The sequence below is a fragment of the Rhinatrema bivittatum genome, chromosome 3 (genome assembly GCF_901001135.1).
Source record: "Rhinatrema bivittatum chromosome 3, aRhiBiv1.1, whole genome shotgun sequence".
NCBI lineage: Eukaryota > Metazoa > Chordata > Amphibia > Gymnophiona > Rhinatrematidae > Rhinatrema > Rhinatrema bivittatum.
This window is the reverse complement of record NC_042617.1, coordinates 231,070,903-231,095,445: the sequence shown is the minus strand read 5'-3', so window position 1 is coordinate 231,095,445 and position 24,543 is coordinate 231,070,903. Positions and strand designations below refer to the sequence as shown.

Sequence of the window (24,543 nt, the reverse complement as noted above, 5' to 3'; positions counted from 1 at the left end):
GAACCAGAAGCCGACAGGTATCTCTGGAGATCGCCCTACTGATGGTTTGGGCAGAGGCGAATCTTCAGGACATCTCCGCCGTCCACATTGCCAGGAAGGACAATACCACAGCAGACTTCCTCAGCAGAGAAAGCCTAAATCCGGGAGAGTGGCAGCTGTCACCCACAGCCTTCCAGATGATTGTGGATCACTGGGGGATTCCGGACATGGATTTACTGGCGGACAAGTCCAATGCTCAAGTACCCAGATACTTCAGCCGCAAGCGCGACCCGTTTTCACACGGAATCGATGCCCTGGTCCAGCCCTGGCCTCCAGGGACTCTGCTATACGCCTTTCCTCCGTGGCCTCTGCTGGGCGCCATCATCCACAAGATTCGGAAACACCGGGGCCTAGTTCTTCTAGTGGCACCAGACTGGCCAAGAAGACCCTGGTACGCAGACATGTGAAGACTACTGGCAGGGGAGCCTCTTCCCCTGCCTCCTCTCCGGGACCTTTTACGTCAAGGTCCCATCCTCCACGAGGATCCAGCTCAATTCTCTCTTACGGTCTGGCCATTGAGAGGGCTAGACTGAAGAAAAGAGGTTACTCGGAGCCCGTGATTGATACACTCCTCCGAGCTCGTAAGTTTTCCACGTCCCTCACCTATGTAAGGATCTGGAGAGTATTTGAAGAATGGTGCGACACTCATGGCACCAATCCACATGTGTCCACAATCCCTATTGTGTTGGATTTCCTGCAGGGTGGACTTCAGAAGGGTTTCTCCCTCAGCTCCATCAATGTTCAGGTGGCTGCGCTGTCTTGCTATGGTCCCAGGAGGGATGGCAAGACCATTGCCATGCATCCAGATATTTCTCGCTTCCTGCAAGGAGTCAAGCATATTCGTCCTCCACTGAAGTGGCCTGTGCCTTTGTGGAACCTCAACCTTGTTTTGGATTTCCTCGCGGGATCCACCTTCAGACCCCTTCGGGGCCTGTCTCTCACTTTGAAAATGGTGTTCTTGCTGGCTGTCTGTTCAGCACGCCGCATCTCAGAGCTGCAAGCACTCTCCTGCCGTGATCCCTTTCTGCGAATCACTCCAGAGGCTATCCATCTTCGCACGGTTCCCTCCTTTTTACCTAAAGTGGTTTCACAGTTTCACCTTAATCAGACTATATCCTTGCCTACCACGGCAGGTTTGAAGAAATCTGAAGAAGGGCGTTTATTGCGCCATCTCGACATTGGCAGATTACTGCCCAGATAGCTGGAAGTGACACAACAACTACGAAAGACGGATCATCTGTTCGTCCTGCACAGCGGGAAGAAGCAAGGTGAAGCGGCCTCGCGGCCCACCATCGCCCGCTGGATTAAAGAAGTTATCAGAGCAGCTTACGTAGAAGCCGGGAAGTCTCCGCCTCTACAAGTCAAGGCTCATTCTACCAGAGCACAAGCGACATCCTGGGCTGAATCCAGGATGCTGTCGCCTGCAGAAATCTGTAAAGCGGCGACGTGGTCCTTCCTCCATACCTTCTCCAGATTCTACCGTCTGGATGTCCAGGCCAGGCCAGGGAGGACTCAGCATTTGCGAGGGCGGTACTACATGGTCCTCAGGCAGCCTCCCGCCCAGGATGGGAGTAAAGCTTTTGTACATCCCATTCGTTCTGAGTCCATCTGGCTACACGCCAGGAAATGTTGAGATTACTTACCTGATAATCTCCTTTTCCTTAGTGTAGACAGATGGACTCAGCATCCCGCCCAGCTGCCTGTGTACATGGGTTTCACCGATTCAGGGTAAGCCATATCTTCTGTTCCATAAGAGCGTACACTCTACCTGGTGTCAACGCCTTCCGATTGGGAATGCTGGCGGTGTCCAGCTACTATCAATCGGTCAGGGGAATCCTGTTTTCACTTTTCACTGAGCGTTAGTACACATTTCCATAACAGCTTTTGCAAGGAAGATTACTGAGTTGCTACGCTTCCTGTGGGGATATATATATACCCCCGTGCTGACGTCAGATCAGTCTCCAACTGCTAGCACGCGGATACTATCCCATTCGTTCTGAGTCCATCTGTCTACACGCCAGGAAATGTTGAGATTACTTACCTGATAATCTCCTTTTCCTTAATCTCAACATTTTCTCAGTGGAAGGGAGTGGACAGTGGAGTGCCTCAGGGATCTGTACTGGGACCCTTATTATTCAATATATTTATAAATGATCTGGAAAGAAATAAGACGAGTGAGAATCAAATTTGCAGATGATACAAAATTGTTCAGAGTAGTTAAATCACAAGCAGATTGTGATAAATTGCAGGAAGACCTTCTGAGACTGGAAAATTGGGCATCAAAATGGCAAATGAAATTTAATCTGGATAAGTGCAAGGTGATGAATATAGGGAAAAATAACCCATGCTATAGTTACACATTGTTAGGTTCCATATTAGGTGCTACAACCCAAGAAAGAGATCTAAGCGTCATAGTGGATAACACATTGAAATCGTCGGTTCAGTGTGCTGCGGCAGTCAAAAAAGCAAACAATATTGGGAAGTATTAGAAAGGGAATGGTGAATAAAACGGAAAATGTCATAATGCCTCGGTATCGCTCCATGGTGAGACCGCACCTTGAATATTGTGTACAATTCTGGTCGCCGCATCTCAAAAAAATATAGTTGCGATAGAGAAGGTACAGAGAAGGGCAACCAAAATGATAAAGGGGATGGAACAGCTCCCCTATGAGGAAAGGCTGAAGAGGTTAGGTCTGTTCAGCTTGGAGAAGAGACTGCTGAGGGGGGATATGATAGAGGTCTTTAAGATCATGAGAGGTCTTGAACGAGTAGATGTGACTCGGTTATTTACACTTTCGAATAATAGAAGGACTAGGGGTCATTTTATGAAGTTAACAAGTAGCACATTTAAGACTAATCGGAGAAAATTCTTTTTCACTCAACGCACAATAAAGCTCTGGAATTTGTTGCCAGAGGATGTGGTTAGTGCAGTTAGTGTAGCTGGGTTCAAAAAAGGTTTGGATAAGTTCTTGGAGGAGAAGCCCATTAACAGCTTTTAATCAAATTTATTTAGGGAATAGCCACTGCTATTAATTGCATCAGTGGCATGGGCTCTTCTTAATGTTTGGGTAATTGCCAGGTTCTTGTGGCCTGGTTTGGCCTCTGTTGGAAACAGGATGCTGGGCTTGATGGACCCTTGGTCTGACCCAGCATGGCAATTTCTTATGTTCTTATGAGTATAGACTCTAGGAGACAGGGATGGTTTGTGCTGCTTCTCCAAATCAGAAATATCTGAAAGTAACACATTAACTTTTGCCTGGGTCGTCTTCTTTTAGTAGGAGGCTTGGGATATGAGTTTACCCCGGAGAACTACTTTTAAACATTCCCAAAGTAGGGGTTTTGGGTGTGAATTTGTTCCATTACATTTCTGGCAAAATGTGTCATCCTCCAATAGAGAGTCATTTAATTTCCAGTACTTTAACCCCGTCTGTAATCTGCTTGTCTGTATGGACAACCAGGTCGGGGCATGGTCTGAAAGACGTAATGGGACCAATCCCCGAATCTCTACTTTGAAGGCTGAGCAATTTATCTACTAGAAAATAATCGATACGGGAGTAAGATTGGTGGTGGTGTGAAGAGAAGGTGTAATCCCAAGTTGTGGCATTTCTATGGCACCACCCTTTTTTAAACACTACTATACTAACTGCACTAACCACATCCTCTAGCAACAAATTCCAGAGTTTAATTGTGCGTTGAGTAAAAAAGAACTTTCTCCGATTAGTTTTAAATGTGCCACATGCTAACTTCATGGAGTGCCCCCTAGTCTTTCTATTATCTGAAAGAGTAAATAACCGATTCACATCTACCTGTTCTAGACCTCCCATGATTTTAAACACCTCTATCATATCCCCCCTCAGCCGTCTCTTCTCCAAGCTGAAAAGTCCTAACCTCTTTAGTCTTTCCTCATAGTGGAGCTGTTCCATTCCCCTTATCATTTTGGTAGCCCTTCTCTGTACCTTCTCCATCGAAATTTTATCTTTGAGATGCGGCGACCAGAATTGTACACAGTATTCAAGGTGCGGTCTCACCATGGAGCGATACAGAGGCATTATGACATTTTCTGTTTTATTCACCATTCCCTTTCTAATAATTCCCAACATTCTGTTTGCTTTTTTGACTGCCGCAGCACACTGAACAGACTATTTCAATGTGTTATCCACTATGACGCCTAGATCTCTTTCTTGGGTTGTAGCACCTAATATGGAACCTAACATTGTGTAACTATAGCATGGGTTATTTTTCCCTATATGCATCACCTTGCACTTATCCAGATTAAATTTCATTTGCCATTTTGATGCCCAATTTTTCAGTCTCAGAAGGTCTTCCTGCAATTTATCACAATCTTCTTGTGATTTAACTACTCTGAACAATTTTGTATCATCTGCACATTCGATTCTCACTCGTCGTATTTCTTTCCAGATCATTTATAAATATATTGAATAGTAAGGGTCCCAGTACAGATCCCTGAGGCACTCCACTGCCCACTCCCTTCCACTGAGAAAATTGTCCATTTAATCCTACTCTCTGTTTCCTGCCTTTTAGCAAGTTTGCAATCCACGAAAAGACATCGCCACCTATCCCATGACTTTTTATTTTCCTAGAAGCCTCTCATGAGGAACTTTGTCAAACGCCTTCTGAAAATCCAAGTATACTACATCTACTGGTTCACCTTTATCCACATGTTTATTAACTCCTTCAAAAAAGTGAAGCAGATTTGTGAGGCAAGACTTGCCTTGGGTAAAGCCATGCTGACTTTGTTCCATTAAACCATGTCTTTCTATATGTTCTGTGATTTTGATGTTTAGAACACTTTCCACTATTTTTCCTGGTACTGAAGTCAGGCTAACCAGTCTGTAGTTTCCTGGATCGGCCCTGGAGCCCTTTTTAAATATTGGGGTTACATTAGCTATCCTCCATTCTTCAGGTACCTTGGATGATTTTAATCATAGGTTACAAATTTTTACTAATAGGTCTGAAATTTCATTTTTTTATTTCCTTCAGAACTCTGGGGTGTATACCATCCGGTCCAGGTGATTTACTTCTCTTCAGTTTGTCAATCAGGTCTACCACATCTTCTAGGTTCACCGTGATTTGATTCAGTCCATCTGAATCATTACCCATGAAAACCTTCTCCAGTACGGGTACCTCCCCAACATCCTCTTCAGTAAACACCGAAGCAAAGAAATCATTTAATCTTTCCGCAATGGCCTTATCTTCTCTAAGTGCCCCTTTAAGTGTGCGTGTCAAAATTTCTCTATGCCCCTTTAACCTTCCTTGATCTAAAAGGTGCGTATGCCCATATCCTCATTTTTCAGGCAGATCGGCAGTACGTAAGATTCCTGGTCGGGCAGCACTATCAGTATTGCATTCTCCCTTTTGGGCTCGCCTCTGCGTCCTAGGTTTTCCCCAAGTGTCTGGCAGTTGTCGTAGCACATCTTCGAAGGCAGGGACTTCATTTTTCCATACCTTGACGATTGGCTCATCAAGGTCAGCTCCTGACAAGGGGCTCAGAGTGCCTTGCGTCTGACAGTCGACACTTTGGTGACCCTGGCATTCTTGATCAACTATCCCAAATCCCATGTCCAGTCGTCCAGGCAGCTGGACTTCATTGGGGTGTGCCTGGACACCATCCAGGCAAGGGTAGGGACCTTAGCGGCTCCTACCTAGCACATCTCTGGCTGCCAACATGCCTCCACTCATCAATTTCTCCAGCTGCTGGGCCACATGGTAGTGATGGTATATTTCACCCTGTTTGCTCGGCTACACATGCGATGGGCACAGTGGACACTCTGCTCTCAGTGGTGTTAGGCGTTGCAGGATTTGCATGCTCAGAACTCCTCGTGAACTATCTTGTTTACGAGGAGGTCTCTGAATACCTGCAGAGCATAGCACATCGCTTGCAGCTCCAAGAGGTTGATCTGGAGCCATGTCTCCTGAACTAACCAGAACCCTTGGGTGCGTGTGCCCAGCACATGCGCTCCCCGTCCTGTCTGAGAAGCATCTGTGGTGAGCATAGTCTGAGGCTGAGCATTTCTAAAAGGACAACCTTGCTCCAGGTTTGTGGGGATTGACCACCACAAAAGGGATTGCCATTGCTTGGTCCTGACCAGGATGCTACCAAACAAATCCGTCCACCATACCGCAGAGTTGTTTTTTGTTTTTTTTCTTGTGGTTTGTTTTATTTTTCACGTACTCTGTTATAAGACTAAAGAGAGGAACCCTGCGTGGACGCATGTTTAGTGGCATGCTGGCCGTGCTCGGTGTGCGTCAAAGTTTCTAGAATCTGTGACAAAATTTGTTTGTGCCGGGCTCCATCCGTTTATATCACCCATGTGTAAGGACTAACATCCTGCTGGGCTTGGAGAACACCTGTTACAGATAAGCAACTCTGCTTTCCCCCTGCTTGTTTTAATAACAAGCCACACAATTTTTAACTACCATGTTCTTCCACCCTCTTTGTTTGGAGTTTTTTGCAGTTTTTGGAAGCGAATAAAAGAATTCCAGAAGTCTTCTGTGGCTCAATTGGACATCTTAAGTGCCACAATAACAAGGTTGATAAAATGTTATTTAGGGCATATTTGATTTTTAAGAAAAAGTGCTGTGCCTTAATTTTGTTTTATCTGTCATAATTGTTTACTAGTTTTTCTCTGTTCTGCTTGATTTCCTCATCCATTTTTCTTCAGGAAGTAGACCAGGTTGATCAGGTAGGATATATTGCTGGAGATTGATCCCAGCTGTGTTGGCTTAGCTCAGTTTTTCATGCTGCTTTCATGTCTGAATACAGTATTCCAAATCAGCTGGACTAAACAGTTCATAACACTCATTCAGCAACTGGAACATGCGGTACTAAAAATACTTTTTGACTCTGCAGCTTTTATTGGCATTCCATAATTTCTGCTTAACGCACTTCAGTGTGAATATTAAATGACTAAAATTATTTTTCTTGACTCTTATTTCATTTATTTATTTATTTAGTTTGTCCTTGATTTCTTTTCTTTGAATTTCATCTAATTATCTACCCTGGCATATGTTGGTTGGGAGTTGGTGGGGTAGATCAGTACCAGATACTGAGCACTTGGTGTCAAAGCCAAGTGACTTCCAGTATCTTGGGTGACAGTGGGCAATGGCCAATAAATGTGCACTGCACAAGCAGACATACACAGATTACCAGATAATGCACACCTTCTAAATTTCTTTGCAGTTCATGGCATTATTTCATTGGTAGTGTTTATAGCATTTGTACAGAAGTTTATATATATTTTTCAGCTTCATACAAACAATTGTAGGAAAGCAGTTCACTGCGTATCTGCACATTTTTGTTGCACATATCTGGTATCTGAGGTATATTTGGTGAATGGGGGAAGGTACTGGTCTGTCTTTTGCAGTCTTTCTTCTGTTGCATTGCATTTTGGTTGATGGGAAAGTTCCTCCACTCCCCCCATGATTACTTACTTGTTCTCTTTCTATCTACAGAAACAGAAGAACATTGCAGGGGCACTTGCCTTTTGGATGGCAAATGCATCTGAACTGCTCAATTTCATCAAGCAGGACCAAGACCTTAGTCGCATCACCTTGGATGCACAGGATGTCTTGGCACATTTGGTTCAAATGGCGTTCAAGTAAGGAGTCAATTTTTGTTTTTGTGAGTAGAGAGGAAGGAACCATATTGAATGACACCAGAATGAAGTAATGAAACAAAATTCAAATGTACTTACTGTAAAACTCCCATCTCATGCCATGACCGGATCAGTCATGGACCCTAGCTCATCCATCTTGTATGTGAAGGCTTGATGAAGCAACATGGCCACTGTGCTGCAATGATACAAAAACAAATTATTCAAGCAGCTAATTTGCATCCTGACTCAGATCCAGAATTCACTGACAATCAAGGTCCGTATAGTGACCTAACTTAACCTAATAATGCTTTTTATAGCAGGAAAGTTTTTTTTGTTTTGTTTTTTGGCACCATGAGGGAAAAGCAATCAAGGAGAATATGTGCTTTGCTGAAAATCAGAGGGATATGATTCAGACTATGACCCTACCTTTTATAGTTATAAAATGTAGGCTTTGTGGTATTAAATTCTGGGAACTTATTCTCTTAATAGCTGTTTATTACTATGAAATTAACTTGTAGAAATTCACATTTTACACACAGCATAGTATATTAGGGCTTCACCATACTCAATATTACATAAGAATATAAGATTTGCCCTATTAGGTCAGACCAAAGGTCCAACAAGTCCAATATACTGTTTCCAATAGTGACTAATCCCGGTCACAAATACCTGGCAGGATTCTAAAAGGTCAATAGATTCCATGCTGCTTATCCCAGGGATAAGCAGTTGATTTTCTCAAGTCCAGGAACTTGTCCAAACCTTTTTTAAGCCTAGTTACAGTAACATCATTTACTACATCCTCCTGCAATGAAATCCAGAGTTAATTATGCACCAAGTGAAAAAAAAAAGTCTCTATTTTTCTTAATTTCATTATGTCTTTTAGTCTTTGTACTTTTTGAAAGATGTAAGCAAGCTGTTTGCAATTACTATTCTACTCCACTCTTTATTTTTTAGACCTTAATCATAGCTCCTCTGTTTCTCTTCTCCAAGCTGAAGATCCCTAACCTCTTTAGCCTGTCCTCATAGGGCAGGGGTGGCCAACTTCAGTTCTCAAGAGCCACAGACAGGCCTGAGTTTCAGGATATCCTCAATAAATATGCATGAGGTAGATTTGCTCACAAATCTGATTTGCAGTGAGAAAGCACTTCCAGTACCCGGTGTCTCGGTTCTGCTCTGGTTGGTAGATCTAAGTAAGCGAAACAATAACCATTAAGGGTTATTCTTTTTACTTTAGATCTCCATGTCATATAAGTTTGACACATCAGCACTCCTCAGAGATGCATTATGCTGAGCTCAGTTAATTATTTTCTGAGATCAGAGCCACTTCAATAACTCACAGGCCGATACAGTACAGCTCCAGCGGAGCGCACTGTTAACCCGCATTTTCTTAGCGTGTAGCAGATGGACTCATTACAAATGGATATAGTGTGCTCGTGCTAGCAGTTGGAGACGGATCTGACGTCAGCACGTGGTACATATACCCCTGCAGGAAGTGCAGACGCTCAGTAATTTCCGTCTCCAAAGCAGTTTGGAGCTACCTAACGCTCGCTGAGCATTCTTCCAAATACGAACGACTAAATTCTTAGAAGAATCCTACCTGAAGACGAGCCCCACACTCCTGCGGTGATACCCTCGGGTCCCTCCCCCAGTTGAGTTTCCCGAGGTGATTTCCGTGGTCCCTCGGAGGTAAGAGCCTCGGTCCGGTGGCCGAATCGCGGCAGGGACCTAGCCCCCGAGTGAGAAGGGCGCGGCATAGAGGCAGGCTCGGTCCCGATCCGTTCGTGGTGAGGACTTAGCCCCCGGGCGAGACGAGTTCGGGCACGGCTTAGAGGCAGCGGGTGCACTTCCTCGAGCGCGGCGGTGACGATAATCATCCTCTCCCCCGCAGCCGGAGAATGCCCGGGTCGCAGCCGGGAAGCGCCGAAGATCAGGTAAGACGTACATCTTTACCTGGTCTCCGGAGAGCGAGGATTAGCGGGGTCTGCCTACGTGGCAGCCCGCCATTTTGCCTGCCTGCTCGCCGTCACCCTCTGCCCTGTTAGGGCGCACATTGAATTGATAGGCGCACGTTGATAGGCGCACGTTGTTAGGCGCACGTTGATAGCATTAATAAGCGCACGTTGTTAGGCGCACGTTGTTAGGCGCACGTTGTTAGGCGCACGTTGTTAGGCGCACGTTGATAGCATTAATAAGCGCACGTTGTTAGGCGCACGTTGTTAGGCGCACGTTGTTAGGCGCACGTTGTTAGGCGCACGTTGTTAGGCGCACATTGATAGACGCACAGCTTTCGCGCATTTTACAAGGAGCATACTTTCGGCTGGGAGCACACCGGCGCATAGAGATAATAGACTCAATGGAGCGTATGAGAGCCCAGGCGTCCAGGGAGCCGGAACCTCCAGAATCAGGCATAAGAGCTCTAGGCCTCTGCTCAGCATGCCACCTCAGAGCCACACAGAGTGAGGAAGCAGACTCCCTATGTGCCCAATGTGAGGAGGCCCTGGGAGTTCCAGGTCCGGGCCGATCCCAGCCCAGATTAATTGCCAGTTCCTCAGGGAACACCCCGGACCTAGCAGGCCGAGGTGAGCAGCCGGGGAACCCTAGAGACCTGGTGCCCCTGAGGCTAGACTCTGCTTCACTCTCCTGGGTGGAATTATTCAAGGGGATTCATGCCTTTGTCCAAATGCAGTCTGCTCCCCGAACGGACCCATACGTACCAGATGACCCTGCTCCTGGACCCTCTAGGCCTAGGCACAGCCACTCGCCACCCGGAAGCCCCACTTATGGGGATTCAGATTGCTCTGAGGAAGAAGGCGAGCTTCCCGAGCAGGGTGAACTTCCCTCGGGGATAGAGCCGTATCGAACCATGAGATGCTTCTTCCTTAAGGAGGATCTCCCAGACCTGGTCTCTCAATGCCTGTCGGAGCTGGCTATCCCGTGCCAAGGCACCCCAGGGGAACCTAAGATGAACCCCCTGCTAGAGGGCCTTCGTCAAACGGCTCATCATTTTCCCCTCCTTCAAGCAGCACAGCAGCTAATCGATCTGGAGTGGAATGCGCCGGAGGCCTCATTCAAAGGGGGTCGGGCCTTGTCTAGCATGTACCCCCTGGACCCGGCAACTAAGGAGCTGCTGGCGTGCCCCAAGGTAGACGCCATAGTTTGCGCAATTGTGAAGCGCACCACCATTCAAGTGGAGGGAGGGGCTGCCCTCAAGGATGCGTATGACCGGCGCCTGAACGCCATTCTGAGACAAGCCTTTGAGGTGGCAGCCATGTCCCTACGAATCGCGACCTGCTGCACCGTGGTGACACGTTCCTGTTTATCACAAGCCAGGAGCAAAACCCCGGGAGAAGAAATGGAATCAGCTCTCTTGTTCCTCACTGACGCTGCCTCCGACTTAGTTCGTACGGCAGCCAAGGGAGTGTCATCCTCAGTGGCAGCCAGGAGACAGCTCTGGCTACGAAATTGGTCGGCCGACTCCTCCTCCAAGGCACGCCTTACAAGAATGCCCTTTAAGGGATCCCTCCTGTTCGGCAGCGACCTCGAGAACCTGGCTAACAAATGGGGCGCCTCTCCATTACCCCGTCTACCAGAAGACAGGTTAAGGAGGAACCAGCGCCCTCTTCCTAGGCCATTCAGAGGTAGAGGCTCTCAACGCTTCAACCCCTACAGGACTCGCTACCAAGCACCTCGTTCTCGGACCAGGAACCAGTCCTTTTGGACCAGGCACAACAAGAGGGGAACCGGCTCGGGTTCGGGTCCCGGCCGCACCCCGCAATGAGAATCAGCCAACCCATCTGGGGGACGAAGCCATAGGGGGCAGGCTAACCCTATTCTACCGCAGATGGGTCGAGATTACTTCGGACCAGTGGGTCCTCGCCATCATCCGAGAGGGGTATTACCTGGACTTCCTTCATCCCCCTCCAGACCAGTTTGTGGAATCTCCTTGTCCACCCCTCAAGAGGGCGGCACTGGAAGATACTTTGCGGAGGCTCCTGTCTTTAAAAGCCATAATCCCAGTGCCTGCATGGGAGATAAATTCTGGGCATTATTCCATTTATTTCATCGTACCCAAGAAGGGGGGGGGGCACCTTCAGACCTGTCCTGGACCTCAAGTCAGTCAACTGGCACTTAAGGGTCCCAAGAGTTCGCATGGAAACTCTGCGGTCAGTCCAAAGTGCAATACAGCCAGGGGAGTATCTCACATCCCTGGATCTGTCAGAGGCCTACCTGCATATCCCAATCCATCAGGATCACCAGCGCTACTTATGCTTCAAAGTGCTGAAAGAACACTTTCAGTTCCAGGCATTACCCTTCGGGTTGGCCACCACGCCGCGAACCTTTACCAAGGTGATAGTAGTGGTGGCGGCGTCCCTCAGGAAGGAAGGAATTCTCATCCATCCCTACCTAGACGATTGGCTGATCAGGGCAAAGTCACCGGAGGAGAGCCACTGGGCAACCAACAGAATTATATCTCTTCTGGAAACCCTAGGATGGGTAGTCAACATGAACAAGAGTTCCCTACAGCCTTCGCAGTCGCTGGAATACCTAGGAGTCCGATTCGACACCCAGGGGGACAGAGTCAGCCTGACCTCCAAGAGGAGATCAAAACTCTGGAATTGTTTGCAGGCCCTGCTGAGCACCTCCCGGCCCACAGCTTGGGATTATCTACAGGTCCTCGGCCTAATGGCGTCCACTCTGGAAGTAGTACCATGGGCACGGGCTCATATGAGACCGTTACAATGCGCCCTCCTATCTCGGTGGAGCCCACGATTACAGAACTACACCGTGCGTCTACCTCTACCGGCCAGAGTACAGAATCAGTTACGGTGGTGGCTGCAGCCCGGCCACACGAGCCGGGGGTCAAAAATGTCCTCCCCATCCTGGACCCTGCTCACTACAGATGCCAGTCTGAGCGGCTGGGGAGCACACTGCGAAGAGCTAACCGCCCAAGGGCGGTGGAGCAAAAAAGAGTCGGGGTGGAACATCAACCGACTAGAAGCACGGGCTGTCAGGTTAGCCTGCCTGAGATTTGTGCACAGACTTCGAAACAAGGCAGTCGAAGTGATGTCGGACAATGCCACCACGGTGGAATACATCAACCGACAGGGCGGAACCAGAAGCCAACAGGTATCCCTAGAAATAGCCCTCCTGATGGTTTGGGCGGAAGCAAATCTCCAGGACATCTCCGCCGTCCACATCGCCGGGAAGGACAACACCACGGCAGACTTCCTCAGCAGAGAAAGCCTAAACCCGGGGGAATGGCAACTGTCGCCCACGGCCTTCCAGATGATTGTGGACCAGTGGGGGACTCCGAGCATGGACCTACTAGCGGACAGGTCCGACGTTCAAGTACCCAGATACTTCAGTCGCAGACGAGATCCTCTATCCCACGGAATTGACGCCCTAGTGCAACCATGGCCTCAGGGGATCCTGCTATATGCCTTTCCCCCATGGCCCTTGCTGGGCGCCATTATACACAAGATTCAGCTGCACAGAGGCCTAGTTCTTCTGGTGGCCCCGGACTGGCCAAGAAGACCCTGGTACGCAGACATGAGAAGACTACTGGCAGGGGATCCCCTACCCCTGCCCCCTCACAGGGACCTGCTGAGGCAAGGTCCCATCCTCCACGAGAATCCAGCTCAATTCTCTCTTACGGTCTGGCCATTGAGAGGGCTCGACTGAGGAAAAGGGGATACTCGGGGCGGTAATAGATACACTCCTCCGAGCACGCAAGTTCTCCACATCACTAACTTATATACAGATCTGGAGAGTATTTGAAGTCTGGTGCGACACTCGCAGCACCAACCCACATGCCGCTAAAATCCCACATCATTTTGGATTTCCTGCAAGATGGGCTTCAGAAGGGTCTGTTTCTCAATTCAATCAAGGTTCAGGTGGCAGCGCTATCCTGCTACGGCCCCAGGTGTGATGGCAACAGCGTTGCCACACACCCAGACGTTTCACGTTTTCTGAAAGGAGTCAAACACATTCGCCCGCCACTGAAATGGCAGTGCCCCTGTGGAACCTCAACCTAGTTTTGGAATTCCTAGCGGGACCTACCTTCAGACCCCTCCGAGGACTGTCCCTCCGGTTGTTAACCTTGAAGATGGTGTTCTTGCTGGCCGTATGCTCAGCACGCCGCATCTCAGAGGTACAAGCGCTGTCCTGCCGCGATCCGTTTCTCAGGATCACCCCAGGGGCTATCCATCTTCTTACGGTTCCTTCCTTCTTACCCAAAGTAGTCTCACACTTCCACCTCAACGAAACCATATCCTTGCCAACCATGGAAGGGTTGAAGAAATCCGGAAGCAGGTCGAATACTGCGTCATCTCAACATCGGCAGGCTGCTGTCCAGATACCTGGAAATGTCGGAAACAGTACGAAAGACCTATTCGTCCTTCACAGTGGGAAGCGGCAAGGAGAAGCGGCCTCACGAGTGACTATTGCTCGCTGGATCAAAGAAGTTATCAAAGCGGCCTACGTAGAAGCGGGAAAACCACCACCTCTACGAGTCAAGGCTCACTCTACCAGAGCACATGCGGCCTCCTGGGTAGAAACTAGGATGCTGTCGCCTGCAGAGATATGTAAAGCAGCAACGTGGTCCTCCATCCATAACTTCTCCAGATTCTACCGTCTGGACGTCCAGGCCAGGGAGGACTCAGCATTTGCAAGGGCAATCCTAAACGTACCTTGGGCAGCCTCCCACCCAGTCCGGGAGTAGCTTTTGTACATCCCATTTGTAATGAGTCCATCTGCTACACGCTAGGAAATGGTGAGATTACTTACCTGATAATCTCGTTTTCCTTAGTGTAGGCAGATGGACTCAGCATCCCGCCCGGCTGCCGATGGATATGGGGATTCACCGTTTCGAGGTAAGCCATGTTTCCTTACATAGGGCATCCACCCTGCCGGATGTCGATGGCTTCCGGTTGAGAACACTGGCGGTCTCCAGCTACTATCAATCGGTCAGGTTAATCATGTTCAGTTAATCAATCGGTCAGTCACACATATATCCATACAGCTTTGCAAGGAAGATTACTGAGCGTCTGCACTTCCTGCAGGGGTATATGTACCACGTGCTGACGTCAGATCCATCTCCAACTGCTAGCACGAGCACACTATACCCATTTGTAATGAGTCCATCTGCCTACACTAAGGAAAATGAGATTATCAGGTAAGTAATCTCACCATTGGATGTGTATTTTCGACGCGCTAGCTTTACCTGTTATTCAGTAAGGGGTAATAGCGGCCGAAACGCGTGTCGAAACCCCCCCCCCCCCCTTCCCCGAAACTAATAGCGCCTGCAACATGCTCTAATAGTTATGCCTGCACATTTTACTTTCAGAAATTAGTGCCTACCCAAAGGTAGGCGTGAATTTCTCTCGGCACCGGGAAAGTGTATAGAAGAGCAGTAAAAACTGCTTTTCTGTACACCCTCCGACTTAATATCATGGCGATATTAAGCTGGAGGTCCCAAAAAGTTACAAATAGTTAAAAATTAAAAAAAAAATATAAAATTAAAATAGGCCCTCGGCTTGCAGGTTGAAAACCGGACGCTCAATTTTCTCTGCGTCCGGTTTCCGAACCCGTAGCTGTCAGCGGGTTTGAGAACCGATGCTGGCAAAATTGAGCGTCTGCTGTCAAACTCGCTGACAGCCACCACTCCTGTCCAAAAAGAGGCGCTAGGGACACGCTAGTGTCCCTAGCTCCTCTTTTTTCCATGGGCCCTAATTTAAATAAACTAATTTACTGAATCGTGCGCACAGGAAAGTGGCCTGTGCACATGCCGCCTGCTCTCCCGCAATTTTTACTGGATTGGCCTGTCAGGGATATATTCTTAAAATATATATATGATTTTTATTTTACATGAGGAAAGTAATCTATCAAATCATCATAAATACAGAAAGATAAATAATTAAAGATGGTTTCTTATCATATATGAGTTACATTTGCCAGGATCTTGGGTATACCATACTCTTTAGATAGTATAGCAGTCTTCAGCACTTGCATCTCATTGTATATATAGTCTTTTACTTGTTGACAATTCATGGACTTTATGGTTCAAATTAAGTACTGATTTTATTTCAATATAGGTCATCATATTATCTCAGATACACATGGTCTCATGCATTTTTCTTACTAAAAAGCACATAATTTCCAATATCCAGTGTATATAAGTCAGGTTACATGGCAAGGAGAATTTAGCTATAAAATTTCATTGACCTCAGATATATGAATATAATAGTTTGCATCATATAGGCTTAGTCTAGCTAACTGAATGCTTTGTTCTGCTTTACCATAATTCAACTAATTAAATATATAATTAGAAGCATTTATCTATTTTATTAGCAGAAGAGCACCTGATTATGTATTTCTAACTTCAGTTCATAAATAAAGAAGTGTTATCTCATAAGCATTTAGCATTTAAACTCCTAATGACTAGATTTATAAATACTGCTTGCAGTAGGCATATGTCTGTAACAGATTAAAAAAATTAAAAACTACCTTTTTTTTTTTTTTTTTTAACCTGGAGTCTGGTGCTAGACTACACTAAAGGTGAAGATCTTATCTATTAAAGCATTGGCTATCTTCCCATCCTGACAGCTATGATGTGTCAATGGAGGAGAGAAAAAGAAAATAATTAAAAATAGAATCACAGCACAAGTCATGTTTGGGGTTCACAGGTTATTTTCTTTCATACTTCTGTTTCCTAGAGGTACAGGGAACCTAAACAGCACGTTATGAGTGTTGCTGTTTGGGCTAGCATAAGCCCCAAGTGTGTTCACAAATTACTTGGCCGTGGTTGTGGCGCAGTTCTGCAGGCTGGGAGTGCATGTTTTCCCCTATCTGGATGATTGGCTAGTCAAGAGTTCATTTCAGGTAGGGGCTGCCAGGTCCATGCACTTGACTATCAGGGTGTTGGATTCATTAGAGTTTGTCGTCAACTACCCGAAGTCCTATCTCAGTCCATCACTTCAATTGGCTTCATAGAAGCCCTGCTAGACATGACTCAGGACAAGGCTTTCCTGCCTTGACAAAGGGCTGTCAACTTGACGACCATCACAGCAGAGATTCAACAGAGCTAGCAGGTATCAGCCTGGCATATATTGAGGCTGTTGGATCACATGGCTGCAAACCGTCCATGTCACTCCCTTAGTATGTTTACACATGCACAGAGCCTAATGGACCCTGAGGTCACAGTGATGCTAGGCCACTCAGTGTCTTCAGGATTGCATCCAAGTCTCCCTGTCTCTCCGTGACTCATTGTCCTAATGGCAGGTACTTTCAGATCTGGAACGGGGAATCTCTTTTCAAAGTCCCCCTACCCAAATTGTCCTAACCACTGATGCGTCCATCCTAGGGTGGGGAGCTCATGTAGATGGGCTCAGCATCCAGGACGGTTCACTAAGGAATTCTCTTGTCAGATCAATTCCTGGAGTTTGGGCAATTAGGTACATATTATGGACTTTCAAAGATAGTCTGTCCAACATAGTTGGCCTGATCCAAACCAACAACCAGGTAGACATGTTAATAAGCAGGGAGGCATGTGATCGAACCTGCTGTGTCTGGAAGCAATTCAGATCTGGTCATGGGCCTTGTCCCATGGGATGGTGCTCAGGACCATGTACCTGGCCTGGATGGAGTAACAGACAGGCTGCGACATGCCTTTAGAGTCCATGTGTGGTCCCTGGACTAGGGGGGTAGTGAGTCATATATTCCACCTTTGGGGAAGCTCTGACATAGATCTGTTTGCATCCCCTTGCAAAAGGAAAGTGCCTCGTTTCTGCTTCCTGTACAGGTCAGATGGCAGACCAGCTTTGGACATCCTTGCCCATCACTGGGGCAAGGGTCTTCTGTAGGTGTATCCTATGATTCCCTTAGTGGCTTCTTGAATACAAGGGGACTATGATCCTCATAGCCCCTTATTGGCCGAGATAGGTGTGGCTTCCACTCTTACAAGAGTTTTCCATCTAGAGACTGATTAGTCTGGGGACTTCCCCAGATCTTATCACGCAAGATTGAGGCAGGTTGCGACATCTGAACCTCCAGGCGCTATTTCTCAGAGAGGTTACTTCTACAACCGCTCGATCTCTCAGAAGTCTCAGGTCCTAGTGGCTTCTAGAAAGCCTTCCACTAGAAAGTCCTATGGACTGAAGTGGAGGAGTTTTTCCATGTGGTGTGAGCAGAAGGCCCTAGATCAGTTCTCCTGCCCCCCACAAAAACTGCTTGATTACCTTCTACACCTTTTGGAAGCTAGTTTAAAAACCAACTCCATTAAGAGTTCATCTCAGTGGAGTTGGAACGCCCATCTCTGTACAGCCTATAGTTGTACGATTCATGCGGGGCTTGCTTCAATTGAAGCTTTCTCTAAGGCATCCCACTGTGTCTTGGGACCTCATCATGGTATTAGCTCACCTGATGAAAGCTCCATTTGAGCCGCTGCGCACTTGTAACCTGAAATACCTGACCTTGAAAGGTCATATTTTTGGTGGTGATCATAGAAAAGAAGGCCTTAGTGACTTCTCCACCTTACACTGTTTTATCGTCGCAGGATGATCTTGTGTACACACCCTAATTTCCTGCCTAAAGTGTTGACGTACTTCAGCCCCATTTGCACCAAGGTGAATGAGCACTACACAGTTTGGACTGCAAGTGAGTCTTAGCCTTCAGTCCACAGCGAACAGAAGTCCATAGACAGTCCACCCAAATTTTTATTTCTTTTGATAGGAATAGGTTGGGAATTGCCATTGCCAAACATGCACTATCCAATTAGCTAGCAGATTGCATCTCCTTTTGTTATGCTCAGGTGGGATGCATCTTAGGAATCAAGTCAAGGCTCATTCTGTCAGAGCCATGGCAGCGTCGGTGGCTTACTTGCGAGCAGTTCCCGTGGAGGAGATCTGCAAGGCTGCGACGTGGAGTTCTCTCCACACTTTCACATCACACTATTGTCTGGAATAGGGATGGCCGAAGTGACAGGTTCAGCCAGTCTGCCCTTTGGAACCTGTTTGAGGTGTAGAGCCCAACTCTCCCCGCTTTGGGCCCATTGTTTGCGTTCAGGCTGTCTCCCCATCTGTTACCATCAGCACCATTGTTGTGCTCATTGGTACCTAGTTGAGCATTTGTTGGTCCCCTGTTGTGTTGGGGAGGAGCCTGTAACTAGGGATTCCATCCTTGTGTGAGGACTACCACCTTGCTTGTCCTCTGAGAAAACTGAGTTGCTTATCTGTAACAGATGTTCTCTGAGGACAGCAGGATGTTAGTCCTCACAAAACCTGCTTGCAACCCCTTGGAGTTAGGTTTCTTCTATTTTTTTGTTTTAATTATAATTCTGTGTTACAAGACTGGAGAGGGACACCATGTGGACGCGTGGTATAGAGCATGCTGGGCATGCTAGGCGTGCCAAGCCAAAGTTCTAGAAACTTTGAGATAAGCTTTCTACATCAGGGGCTCCATCTGATGTCACCATGGATGAGGACCACAATATCCTGCTGCCCTCTGAGAACCCCTGTTATAGGTAAGCAACTTTCCTTTATTCTCCATTATTTTCCTAATAATTCCTAGCATTCTGTTTGCTTTCTTGACTGCCTCTGTACACTGGCAATCACCTGGGGGACAGATCATAGCTACAAGATCACTTCCTGTCACACCAAGGTGATATTCTCCTGCTGGTGACCTTGCTGCTCCAAACAGCACAAGGGCTGCTAGACTGGAATTGGGACTGCTCTATGTTCCTGACAGTCTTCTCTATATACCTCTTTGTCTGTCTTAGCTCCTCCAGGTCTGGGCTTCAGAGATCGGACTCATTCTCTGAGTTCCAGGTATACATATACAATCTCTCACCAATAGGCAGATAATCATACATGTTGCACTCTGTGCAAAAGATTGGTTAGCCCCCATCTTGTTGCTGGCCTTCTGTCTGAATTTTACTTTAAGTTGATAAAGTGTTAAAGGAGTAAGTGTCTCAGTTTAAGGGTTACTAAATGTAATTAGGGGTTTTACACTTATTTATTTTTTTAGTTTAAATCTTTATTTAGTAACAGAGAAACATAGAAACATACCATAATTGAACATACAGTGAACTTTTAGCAAATAACGCCATACTACCAGTTGTTATTGTAGTGAATCTCCAATTCTACAAAAAGAAAAGAGAAGGAACACCAGTAAGGAGGAAGTAATGCAGCGAGCTGAAGGGAGAGATAGACTCAAATAGAAAATGGAGGAGAGGAGAAAAGAAAAAAAAAAAAGGAAGAAACAGTGGTGCTCTGAGTTTGATTGACAAGTAAATATCGCCTACCAATTCCTTAAGGCAGTGAATCTATGTAATCATTGAGTGGCTTCCACAGCCTACTCCAGGTGCCCATCCGATGATACTTAATAGCCATGGTTTGCTCATACTTGCTGAACATACATACAGAATTCCACCAAAGATGTTCAGAAAGCATATCACTGTGCTTCCAATTGGCCATAATATTATGAATAGCGATAGTTAACAGGAAATCTAGTAATTTACGGGATGGTATCGGAAGGTGTAAAGATGCATCTGCTCCCTTAAGGGCAATACTGGAATAAGAGATGGGTTGTGATATATGGAGCACAGCTGAGATAATTTTCCATACCTGGCCCCAAAAGAGAGACACATACGGGCAATAAAAAAGCATATGGGACAAAGTACCAATTTCTTTAGTGCAGAACCAACAAGCATGGGAGGTAAGCAAACTCGCACGTTGTAACTTCCAGGGAGTCCAGGTCACCCTGTGCAATAGGGAAAAAGGAAGTCTGAGTCAGGCTAGAAGACAAGGAAATGCTGGTGGATACTCGCCATACATATGTCCAGGCCTCTGAGGTTGGGGAGTAAGAAAGTTCTGATGCCCATACCAAGTAATGACCCGCTAGAGGATGAGAAGGTGAGTGGGCTTTGATTAATTTATAAAGGCGGGAAGCCAAATGACCTTGAGGGCCATATTTCTGATATATCTTAAGTAGGTATGGTAAGGACTCAGTAACCATTACGCAGTTGTAACCATGCATAAAACTGAGAGTTAGGTAAATCAAACTGTGTTCGAAGCTGCTCAAAGGAGAGAATATTCATGTCTTCGAGGACTGAATAAAGAAACCAAATTTGTTTATTTATTTTTATATACCAACATCTGATCTATTACATCGGTTTACATTCAGGTACTGTAGATATTTGCCTATATCCAGAGGACTTACAATCTAAGTTTGTACCTGAGGCAATGTAGGGTAAAGTGACTTGCCCAAGGTCACAAGGAGTGACAGTGGGACTCGAACCCTGTCTCCTGGTTTGTAGCCCACTGCTGTAACCACTAGGCTATTCCTCCTCCCTCTGGTTTGCCACATTGGCCAATTCACAGATTGACCAGCTATTGTAATCAGTGAGTTGCGCCAAAGAGGAGCACGTGAGGAGGTGCGCCATGGACAATACTTAAGGTCTCTATAGGAATTGAGTTCCAGAAAGGCTCTATGGGTCAACCTTAAAAAAGAATTGAGCGCATGCTTGCGTAATAAGGGTGACACTGGAAAAAAATCAGTGGGGTTAAGGGTGGAGAAGGTGCCGCTCTAAAGCTAACCATCTGGAGTGCTCTGAGGGGGAGGGGGCAACACGATGCGAAGTAGTGCTGTCCTTGCTGAAGGATAAACGCATGATGATAGGAATATAAATCAGGAAAATTTACCTCTCCATCTTGGGGGACACACTTCAGTTTAGATAACGCTATTCGAGGGGCCTTGTTATTCCATAAGAAACGAGAAAGAACTTGGTCTACCTGCTTTTAGAAGTCTTTTGAAAAGAAAATGGGACTCATGGATAAATTGTTATCCTAGGGGCGAGAACCATCTTTATAGTATCCAATCGTCCCTACCAGGAGAGATGTAGAGGAGACTATTGTAGGGAAGCATCTCGTAATTGCTGTGTAAGCGAGGTTTCACAACCTCCAATGGTGGAAGCTATGTCAGTGTAAAATCTAATGTCCAAATATTTGAGACCACGAGCAACCTTGGCAATGGGAAATTGGGAGAGGTCAGCGAGAGAACCCATTAAGTTTAAGGGCAACGTTTCAGTTTTATGCCAGTTGACTTTGTAGCCGGATACCATAGAGTATTGAGAAATGAGGGCAAAAAGAGAATGCAGAGAGAGCTCAGGGTGAGAGAGAAAAAGAACATCATCAGTGTAAGCAGACAATTTAAACATTTCATCACCGATGGTTATACCTTTGATGGAAGCCAATTGTCTAGTAGCTAGTAGAAGGGATTCCAAAACCAGGTTGAACAATAGAGGGGATAGAGGACACCCTTGTCTAGTGCCTCGTTGCAAAGGGAATCGTTGGGACATTCAGTTGTTAATATATAGGAAAGCAGATGGGGAGGAATATAATAGCTTTACCCAGGATAAGAAAGTCGGGCCAAAGCCAAACCATTAGAGTGTCGAAATCAAAAAAGGCCATTCTACTCGATCGAAAGCCTTTTCCGCGTCTAAGGAAATGGCTACTGCAGGAGTCAAGAGAGTGGAAGCACATTCCTGAATTTGTAAGAAAAGGCGAGCATTATTAGTAATCAACCGATTTTTTATAAAACCGGACTGATCAGGGTGTACAAGGGTGCTCATCAAATTAGAGAGTCTGGTGGCTAGAATCTTCGCAAAAATCTTATAGACTGCGTTCAACAGAGATATGGATCTAGAGTAGGATATTTGTGGCATCACGCCCTGGCTTTCGCAGTACCACGATACCAGCATCAGTGAAGCGGGAGGGTATGTCTGAATGAGCGAGTAAAGTGGAGAAATAGGTAAGTAAATAGGGAGATACGTCCAATTTGAAGGCATTATAAAAGTCAGTGGTGAGGCCATCAGTCCGGGAGCCTTCCCTCCAGACAAGGATGAAATAGCTGAAGTGATTTCTTCCATGGAAATGGGAGCATCCAATGTTGCAGCCTGAGAGGACGTTAATGAAGGGTGGGAGAGATCAGATAGAAACTGCTGATTGTCCGCTGATGAGGAGGAAAGTTCTGATTGGTAAAGATGAGCATAAAAGTCTCGAAAAGCTTCCAAAATATTGCTGTCGGAGGTTAGGGGCTTGGATGTTGAGGAGAGCACTGAAGTGATCCGCTTCTTTTCAGACTTCTTTTTCAGATAGGTAGCCAACAGATGACCACATTTGTTGTTTTCAGCGTAATATAAAGCGTTGGTGCGGGAGATACCAAGATGAACTTGCAAACTCAGTTGCTGGTTATATTGATATTTTGCTTTCAATAATGAGGTCAAAGATGAAGTCGTAGGAGAAGCGATTGGGCCTGCTCCAGGGCAGAGATGGTGTCTTGAATAGATTGTAGAGCAGCTTTCTGGGCCCTTCGTAAATGAATAGTATATCCAATTATCTCTCCCCGATCGTGGCTTTGAAGGCCTCCCATAAAGTGATGGCATTAACTTCCGGGGTGGAGTTGGTTTGAAAGTACTCCGAAATATGGATCTTAAGAGTGTCTAGAAATGTTAGATCCGCTGGTAGGGAAGAATTGAAACGCCATTGATGATCAAGTTTTATGGGGGAGCACAGTTCCATTTGGAGGTTGACGGCAGCATGATCAGAAATGATGATAGGGCAAATGACAGCCTCATGAACTGTAGAAATGAGGGGACGGGAAACAAGAAAAAAATCGATCCAAGAATACGAAGAGTGAGGGAATGAGTAAAAAGTATAGTCCTTGTCTAGGGGATGAATAAGACGCCCGGGGTCCGAGAGTCCAAATGATTCAATTAGGTAATGTAATATCTTGCAGGATTTAGAAAAGACAGGGTGGGCAGTAGATTGTTTGTCGAGGAACGGATCCAAAGGTTGATTTAAATCTCCCTCGACAATGTAAGAGGAGGAGGACAGAGTCAGCAAATGAGTAAAGACAGTTTGAAAAAAACTGGGTTCATCTGCGTTCAGCACGTAAACATTGGCGATCTGATTCAGCAGCCAGCATCCTATATCCACATCTTGATGAGTGACTTGTGCGTCTAGGCGCTTGTTGAGGAGAATAGCAACCCCTGCCTTCTTCCGTACAGCTGGACTATAGAGAGCGACGCCCACCCATTGCTGTTTCAGTTTAGCCGACTCAAGGACATTGAGATGAGTCTCTTAGAGGAGCAGGATATCTGTGTAAAGAGAATGCAGATACGTCAATTTTTTTTCACTTGAATGGGTGTGAAAAGCCACCTACATTCAGAGAGGTCATCGTGATTGTTTTGATCGAGGACACCATGATTGCAGATCTGTATTAGGAATTGGTCGACGAGGCAGAGTAGTAGCATAAAAGTGACTGAAGAATAATGAACTCATTTTAATAATAGCACCAAGAAACCAGCAGAACCTTAGAAAAAAATAAAAGAAAAATGGAGAAAAAATTAAATATAACCCACGCATAGAAAAAGTGAGTTGGAATGATGGAGGACAGTAAGGCATTAAGCCAATAAAATCAAATGAGCCTCTTGGGGGACTAGAGGTCGCCTGGGCTCCTAGGCAGGTACCAGGTTCATATCACAAAGGATGATGGAACCCACAGTCAATTAAATGAGAATAAAAAGTCACGTACAAGTCTGACTAATCGTCCAGTGTATTACCCCCCAAAAAATAACAGGGAATGAAGGTTTGGGCAGGGAAACTATACCTCATGGGAGTTGGCTGCTGCTCGATGTTGCGGCAGCCATTAAAGAAAAAGACAGTCTCCTGGACCTTAAATCTCATGGAACAATGACATACTGAAAAGCCAATAAACCAGGTGGTCATTGCAGGGGCTGGCTCTACTGAGAGCGGAAAGTCTTCGAGCTTCGATGGTTGATAGAAATTCTGCGTTTAGTTTTGGTATGTGACCTTCATCTGTGCCGGGTACA

The 24,543-nt window shown here is 46.2% G+C and overlaps 1 protein-coding gene across 21 annotated transcripts in view; it reads left to right on the top strand.

Moving 5' to 3' along the window:
- Positions 1-24,543, top strand: part of AFDN (afadin, adherens junction formation factor) — a 1,391,435-nt gene that overhangs the window by 571,316 nt on the left and 795,576 nt on the right. For 14 of the 21 annotated variants that reach the window (XM_029594302.1, XM_029594301.1, XM_029594288.1 and 11 more), the window contains 2 exons: positions 6,723-6,743; positions 7,513-7,658. In XM_029594302.1, the coding sequence (XP_029450162.1) occupies positions 6,723-6,743; positions 7,513-7,658 (167 nt within the window). The remainder of the gene's footprint in view (positions 1-6,722; positions 6,744-7,512; positions 7,659-24,543) is intronic. The other 7 variants (XM_029594308.1, XM_029594291.1, XM_029594306.1 and 4 more) reach the window with 1 other exon arrangement.